General features: G+C 29.2%; 3 protein-coding genes across 3 annotated transcripts; 1 reads left to right on the top strand and 2 right to left on the bottom strand.

Annotated features, from left to right (window-relative positions):
• Positions 1-242: 242 nt before the first annotated feature.
• On the bottom strand, positions 243-2212 carry LOC108737937 (coiled-coil domain-containing protein 42). The gene is made up of 5 exons (XM_018471124.1): positions 2008-2212; positions 1744-1945; positions 1511-1684; positions 1087-1239; positions 243-661 (listed from the first exon to the last, which is right to left on the bottom strand). The coding sequence occupies exons 1-5, from the start codon at positions 2127-2129 to the stop codon at positions 287-289; spliced, it is 1026 nt and encodes a 341-aa protein (XP_018326626.1). The 5' UTR covers positions 2130-2212; the 3' UTR covers positions 243-286.
• A 247-nt stretch (positions 2213-2459) lies between these two features.
• On the top strand, positions 2460-3766 carry LOC108737954 (uncharacterized protein F58A4.6). The gene is made up of 2 exons (XM_018471152.1): positions 2460-2962; positions 3016-3766. Exons 1-2 carry the CDS (start codon positions 2655-2657, stop codon positions 3422-3424), a joined length of 717 nt encoding a protein of 238 aa, XP_018326654.1. The 5' UTR covers positions 2460-2654; the 3' UTR covers positions 3425-3766.
• A 773-nt stretch (positions 3767-4539) lies between these two features.
• Positions 4540-8297, bottom strand: LOC108737953 (bleomycin hydrolase). The gene is made up of 8 exons (XM_018471151.2): positions 8080-8297; positions 7692-7846; positions 7384-7629; positions 7183-7320; positions 5888-6136; positions 5429-5655; positions 5026-5146; positions 4540-4971 (listed from the first exon to the last, which is right to left on the bottom strand). Exons 1-8 carry the CDS (start codon positions 8087-8089, stop codon positions 4750-4752), a joined length of 1368 nt encoding a protein of 455 aa, XP_018326653.1. The 5' UTR covers positions 8090-8297; the 3' UTR covers positions 4540-4749.
• Between the last annotated feature and the right edge of the window lie 219 nt (positions 8298-8516).

Here is an 8516-nt window from a genome sequence, read left to right as displayed (position 1 = left end):
GTCATTTTTTTTTTTCACAAAAAGAAGAAACAAAAGCTGCTGCAAATGGATCAATTGCAATACAGACCACAAGTTACAAGAAGGCTAATAAAACATACACATTGTCACTTCCAAAGCCTTCTTACTCATCTTTTAAACAAATAAGTTCGTAATAAATAAATGGGTTGTGAAGTCGTAAAAGCATTTATTAAAATAACAACTACCTAACCATTCAATAAGCAAAATTTAATTAAACGCATTAGATAACATTTCGCTTAATACAATATATTATCTATCGTTTTTATTTTTATTTATTTTTTGCATCCGACGTATCAGGTTTGCCAGTATTCATCTCTTTAGTTGCCCTTTTCTTTGCTATGTTAACTATCTTTTTCAATTCTGATAGCGTTCTTTTGATAAACATTAACTGATTTTCAATATCGTCTTTCTTAAATTCCGGTTCGATTTCTTTTCGGGAACACATGTTAAGATAAATGTTCCAGCAAGCTTCCCGGATTTGGTGTATTTTTTTGTTTTTATCAAGGCACCTATTTTTGATTCGAGCAATCACAACTTCCCATTCGACTGTTTTCAGTCTCGCAATTTCATATCGCGATTGCAAATGGGTAAGTTGATTGGTCATGCCCAAAATTTGTTGCTTTTTATCGTCAACTATTTTCATCTACAACATTTTTTTCCAGTGAATTTTCTCTTTCGTAATATGTATTTGTAATTTCATTAATTTTGAAAAACTACATTATGACGCCATCTATCAAAGCTACCAAGCATCTTAATTGTAATGTTACAGCTACAGATGGCGCTTATAGAAAATTTTCCAGAAAAACCTTTGAATTTTTCTTAAGCTTTCAACTCAAATGTTGATCATCAAATAATTAGCAAAACGATATCATCATCTAACTAATAAATTTAATTTAATCCAAAAGATAAAAATTCTCTACTGAAGTATGAATAAGTAATACACAAATTGTTACATAGATGAAATTTGAAATTTTTAGATTAATTTGAGACGTAATTGTTGTTGTTAGGAAGCAAGTACTTATGGGTACTGTTCATTTGTTATACGATTGTTTGTATCATTTCACTTACCATTTCGTTTCTGGCATTCTCCAGGATATCCAGCTCTTGTTCTTGCTTAAGGGCTAGTTCTTCCTTGGCTTCAAGGAGCGATTCATATCTGATTATGATGTCGTTGTCAGTTTTGAAAACGGCTGATTCTAAAACGACTTTTCGCAAGAATTGCTAAAAAATGAAAGGTCATTCAATTTGTTTTGTCATGATGACTAATCAAACCAAAACAAAAGAGCATGCGATACAACAATAAGGAAAACAATTACAATGTTGCCGCCATTAGAGTTTTCCATATTAAAAATAGAATTCATTGGTTTTCCCAGTTGCATGTAATTATTTTGATTGCTTTTTACTACACACATAAAGAATTTTATTGTACAATTAAATGTTTTAGCCGTTCTGTCCCAAATTTAATACCCCAATTAAAATTAAAATGCCTTACTTCATAAATCGCGTGCTTTTTAATTTCTTCTTCCATATTATTTTTGACTTCCTTCAATTCATCAATCTGTTTTTGCAATGAAACAATATTTTCTGATCGAAGTCTTTGAAGTGCCTGCTCCTCGGTCATTTTACGTTCGGCTCTAATTTTTTTTTCATAATTTTCTTTGATGAACTTTAAAGAATATTGTGTTTTTAATCAATAGTCTGAAATATATATTGGTAATCAAAAACCTTATTGAATTTAATGAAATTTTCCCTAAGACTTTGTTCTTGTTCTGTTAAATCTTTCCACTTTGAGTCCATTGTTTCTCTCAACTTTTTTACTTGACTTCGTTTTTCTTCTAATTCTTTTTCTGCATGATATAATTCCCTTTTTGCAGCCACCAATTCACATGCTGGATCTGGACGAGGAATATCCCAATCAGTGAACTTCCTGTAAAAAAAATCTTATAAAAAACTTTTTTCCTAATTGTCTTCATTAATAAAATAACATACTTTATATCTTTTTGTTGACGTTTTATAGTAAGAATATCGCCAACAGCTTTCTCCGGTGGTATATTAGGAAAAACGTATTTTTCCATTTCAGCCATTAATTTTTTCTTCGTTAGATGAGACATTTTGAATAAATGTAGCAAAAATTAAAGTGTATAAATATATAGTGTTGATTAATCTATCAAAATTGAAATTTATAACATGTTTATATTGATCAATCAATGTGTTAGCAACAACTTTGAAAAAATCAAATTTCATCCAACAAGTACCCATACGTAGTTCATAAAGTTTATTGCATTTACAGTTAAACTAAACTTTTATTTTGTTTAAATGTTATTGGAAAATTTATCATTTTCATAACCAACATTTATCAAGCATTTATTAATTCCGTGTACTAATTTTCTGGTCCACTGTACAGGATCTATGAGCTGTACGGACTATCTATGAGCTATGCATTTCAAAGTAACCTTACTTTTATCCGTCAATTTAAAATTTTTAAATTTGAATTATTTATTGAAACAGTTGTTAAAATAGAAAAATATCTAATGATTATAACATTACAATACGACAAAACTAATTAAGAAAAGTTTAATTAGTTTAAAATCATCATCATTTACATAACCATTTTGCGGCCTAACCTGCAAGTCGCAATGGATGAGATTTTTTTAAAAATTCGTTCAAATAGAAGTTCCTACGGAAAATACGTGGTTAGTAAATTATTTATACTAGAATATGACCGTCATTATCTGCGAATAAACCAAATGCAAACACCTTCCCAGCTTAAAGTAAAATTGCAAGTTAATGGTATATTTTTGCATTATTTTATAAGAGAACTTAAAGTTAGCAACAGGTACAAAATACATTTTATGAAACACTTCAGACAACATGCACCAAATTACATCAACTCAATCAAATTTGACTTAATTCCTCCTCCAAAAGAAATAATAGATTACGAATGGTAAGTTATTTCTGTCTTCAGATTTAGTAATATTCTAACAAGTACTATTTTAGGAATTACAGAATGGAATATTTGATACGAGAACGATGTGAATTGGAAAATACATTTTCGTGGTTATCAACTTTAGGAGGTGCCTTTTCTGCCTTAGGAGACTACTATGTAAATTGTGCCCAAATAGCAGGGAAAATTTCAGTTAATCAATTCAAATTAGCTTTAAGATTAGGGGACGAAAGTATTGTTTCTAGGTGCTTACTATTTCTTAGTTTAAGTCTCATTCAACAGAGAAGGTTTAAGTTAGCAAAGCACATTGTTTATCGTGAGTATCTTAGGGCAAAATATGCACCTGTTGTGGATACTAGACTTATAAAAATGTGTAAAGGAATATGGTGCAAGCTACAATACGAACATAAAATTCGAAATAAAGTAAAAAAAATTGAAAACATTAAAATTAATATCAAATGAACAGCGTTTTGCCAATGAATCTTAATTTAAGTAAACCAAGAAGGGCTGTGGTTTAAGATATTAAGGAAAAAATTAAGAGTTGCACTAGAACAAAATTAGCTCAGTTCCTTAAAAAGTAATGGGTACAAGTGGTACATGTAACAGTTCTTTCCTCAAGGCATTAAATTAAAAATACAAAAATTGTGATTGCATAGAAAGTATGCAGAAAAAGATTTAATAGCGATTCTGAATTCTCTTTAAAAATGACCCAGTAATTTCGAAATTTACAAGTGCACATAATGTCTTATACATAATATGTAACTGTGTTTTTAAACCAATTTCTCATTAAAGTTTTTTAAATTACACAATTGTATTCTTACAAACTTTTTTTATTGTTACTTATACTTATCATAATAATTCTTAACATTTAAGAAAACTCCAATAGTTATCTTTGCAGTTAAACTTTGCCTTTTTTTGTATTTTCCTGTTATCAGTATATATAGTTATATTTCATATTGAGCGAAATTGGGCATCAATTTTATTCCTTTAGATTATATAAATTTTTATGCAACTAAGAAAAATATACTTCACAATCCTCAGGTACCTCAGTACCTTCATTCGTGCGATGTGAAACATCCATAATAATGAGGACAACAACATGACCAAGTTTAACTACCCAAAATAGGTATATATACTTATACTATGAGTCATCCTAAATATTGCAAATTATTAGAATAAAGCACGGAACAACGAAAAAATTACTAAGAAATTTATTAAAAAAAACTCACACTTAGTGCTCTTATAGTTCTTTGTTAGAATTGAAGAATAAATCCTAGGTGAAGTTTACATAGTATTATTATTTATAATTTTGCTTATATTACATTAAAAAATGTTTTATAAAAATTGTACTGATTAATCTCAAACATATTTGAAGTGAAAGTACATTTTTTTTAATTTTACTTTTTGCTAAATACATAGAGAATATTTAATGTAACCCTCCCTTAATTCCTGAGAGAGATAGTGGCTATAGTTCTAATACACGCCCTTACATTACAAACTAATCTCCACAAAAGGTGCTTCAATGAATTGGGCAGAACCTCAAGTTTAACTACTACACGATAATGCGAAACAAAGTATTAAAATTCTCAATTAATTTATATTTTTCTGTAAACTCAATATTAAGAACTGGATATAATTATTTATACATAAAAAAATACAATAAACTTACGATTAGAAAAATACAATTTAAATTAAAAAAATTAATATATCAATATATAGATTATATAAACTGAATATCGGTTACGTTTTTTTTTTCTAATTTGTGTTCGTTTCATACGAAAAAATGTCTATTTAGCCGAAGCAAGAGTACCCATAGGGTCCCATGCCGGTAACACTATCGGCTCTTGCTTGAATACATCTAAAATTGATTGAGGTACAAACTTCTTATCGATTACTACTTCAAAGACGAATTCTTTGAACCAATCGTCGGTCATTATTAAATAGCCTTTGTCACCGCGATCTTCACCCCACGAATTTTCTACGCGGAATTTTTTCACGTCACCGTTGTTCTGAAAATATGAGAAGTTAATATGACTGTAGAACGTTTTTTATTAAAAACTTACGTCTTCGTAAACAGCGGTAAATACCATCGCATGCGACATGGCACTCTCTCCATATAGCAATCTATCTGCTTTGGACATTGTTATTTGAATGTCTGTGCCAAAAACTAATTTGAAGTCATGACTACAAAAAGAAAACACGCCTTATTAATTTAATATAATAATGCTTGTGTTTTAATTAGGGTGTTCGTTTGCTTTATTCAGTACGATTCACGCATCTTTCAAAAATCGGTTGTGCACAACAAGAACGCATGCGCAGTCGATTATGGGCAAATAGTAGTAGAAAAGGCAAACGAACCCACCTATTAAATACATAAGGCAATAGCCATTGTAAATCAGTTCTCCAGGTACAGTTCTAAAACTTAATTATTCATTCAAAAATTAAAGTTCCAAAAAATCATCTTACATTGCAAGATCTTGTATCCCCTGCTTGCTGGCAAATCTCTTAGATACTTCACATCCGAACCACACTGCTTCATTTTCCTTTATGCTCTTTGTTACTAGTTCCATTAAAGTTTCAACAGGCTGATTGTTATAAATGCACTTCCTGCCCCCCAAAACATTTCCTAAACAATCAATGGTATACACCCTACCATATTGGTTAGTGGGTCTAGGATCAGTTACCAAACAAATCTACAAATACATATTTTTTAAAGCTACTTCAACAAATTTTACATTCAAAACTGTTCCTTGAAATCGTTAAAATTAAAACCGAATTGGTATAAAATTAAGTTCAGCTAACATTAAATTTAAAAACACTCTGTATTCAGCACATATATATCCATGCAACAAGAAAAAATAATAGTTCCGCAAACAAAACGTAAATAATCAAATGAAAAAGTTAACATCTTATCAAAATTTATACTTTGCTTTCAACGTTGAAAACAGGCTTGACGTGGTTCTCGTAAAACTCTTTGGGAGTAATAGGGCCGATGCAATGGAAGTTCTTATTTTTATCATAGTAAGTCCAAGTGAACGTTTCATTCGGAATTCCTAAGCAAATGCCAACTATACGATAAATGACAAGCATCTGCTTTTCGATCGTATTTTGAACATCAGCTTCATTGATTCCATTGGTAACCAGTCCATAAAGTTCCTTTGCATATTCACGCAACTAAAACAATTGTTTAATTTATTAAATAATAAATGTTCTTATTAAAATACTATTACTCAATTTCAAATACTCTAAAGTAGAAACAAAAAAGAAAGAAAAAAAAAATGATCAACAAATAAAATATTTTAAATATAGGTAGGGGGAAATCAAGTAGTCAGAAAATTCCTAAATAAACTACGTATTTCTAAAATTATTTTCCAAAATAGGCGACTTTTTTAAATTTTTAAATTCCTTCTTGTTAGTTGATAGATCATAACGATAAATCGATATCTAATAAACTCCTCCGATAATGTTTGGATTAGTGAGCAGATACTATTTCTCCTTTTGTAAAATATAAAGAAATATTTAAAGAAAATTTTATTTTTTAGTATTTCTGTGATAAGACTTATCTTTTATGCCTTCATTCTTATTATAGTAGATAAGTGTGCTAAATCAACTGAATCAGCAATTACTAGAATAGGAACAGAGTTAGTATCATTACGATAAAAAATCTGAAAGTGATGATTATAATTAAAAGAAATGCTGATATAAATTACAATGTTATTGCAATAAATAATAGAACCAAGAACTGAATGAAGTAACAGAATACTCATGAAGTAATCATAATCATGAAGTATTAAGAAACAGGGGGACATTTATTACAATTTATAGAACAAAGAACCCAAGCAGAATATCACATTTCTCTTATCTCAAAGTTCAATATTTACATTTAACAATGCCTTATTCAGCTTGTTATAAATAATTTTTTTACTCTCATATTTCCAGTACATAAGTATTCCAGATGATCTTTTATGTATTTTTATGTAATGTAATTCTAAGGTTACACAAACCATTAGTGCCAAAAATACAGAATTTGGAGAAATAAGCAAAGACTAAGGAGGTATTCTTCAAAATTCAATTTCCAAAAAACCGAAATAGATACAGAGTTAACCAATGTTGACAAGAGGTATCATTTAGGATTCCCTTATTTTTGGGCTTGTAGTGTAACAAAAATACCAATTTCACATAGAAAATGACAACAAGAAAACCTATTATTAAAAATTTACCTTGCTTTTTAATAATTGGTTCAATCTTCCACTAGATTCACAACTAAAAGATTCTGGAAAGCACTTTTTAGGCATAATACCATGTTTTTGTATGAGATTGACTAGCATATCCCATTGACCACCATCATTGGCTGGTACCTACAAATTATAAACATTTTAAATATTTGAACAAACCAGAAATAAATCATTATGTATACATACTTGCAATAAGAAAGAAATCAATCTGCCATCTACTGATTCATTTCGTTTAGCAGCTTCTACGATAGTATGCAAAAAGAAGTTACATCTCTCAATTTTATCCCAGAAAAATAGATAAGCTTGAGAGAATTCAAAGTCTTCAATGTTCAGTTGCTTCATGAAAGGAAGTCTCATTACATTTAATGCAGCAAAAAGCCAACAGCGTCCAGAATTCTTTTGGTGTGTAATGGGCTTTGCTTCAGATTCAATCTTTACAAAATCATTTATTAATTAAATTACAAAAAACAATAAAAATCCTTTACAAAGTTTACCTTATGGTTAAAAATATTTTGAGTTTCTTCCAGTTTCTTCCTGGATAATGAGACTTCAAAGGGGTCTTGGCGAGAACAGACATTTTGAGACAATATGTTTTTCTCATCAACATAAAATGCCTTCTTAAACTTCTCCAATAATTCTTTGTTCAGAGCTAAGTTTGGAACATACTTTGTTAATAAAAATGTCAATGAAATGTCAGAAACAATCGTTCAAAAATAGTTTAAAATATTTAAACAGAACTATTTCACTTACACATAATATTAGTTTTAATCGCGGGTCTTAGAACACCAGTTACGAAAAGTCTCAATAAACGCATGCAATAAATATGTGTAACAATTACGAGTAGAGCAATTTTCAATTATGAAAACTGATCATTATACTTACATGATTCCATGATGTCTGTTTTACAATTAAATTAACTTGTAGAATATCCAAGAAAATTATAAAATGATCTTAGCACTATTAAGACAAATATTTTAAACTTTTAATACTAAACAAATGTTTATGTACAAGTGTTTTACTAAGCAAAATTCAACAGATGCTGACTGCAGAAGAAAACTTAATTGAATCCGTTGCTAAAATTTTATACAAAATGTTATTATTAGTACTGTAAACTGCATAGTGACGGTGCAAGAAAATTTTGCTGTGTCTCCCAAATCATGCACGTATTTATCGTTTTACAAAATTTATATAATATGATACGATTATACAAATGCATTTTGCAAAATTTTTATTTTTCAACCTCTTTGAAAATAAAAAGCACAACCAACTAAAGTGTATTATCAAGTTACAAGTATAAATATAAATTAATAATGAATTAA

Source organism: Agrilus planipennis, unplaced genomic scaffold (genome assembly GCF_000699045.2).
Source record: "Agrilus planipennis isolate EAB-ADULT unplaced genomic scaffold, Apla_2.0 scaffold120, whole genome shotgun sequence".
NCBI classification, from domain to species: domain Eukaryota; kingdom Metazoa; phylum Arthropoda; class Insecta; order Coleoptera; family Buprestidae; genus Agrilus; species Agrilus planipennis.
This window is presented reverse-complemented; position numbering and strand designations above follow the sequence as displayed.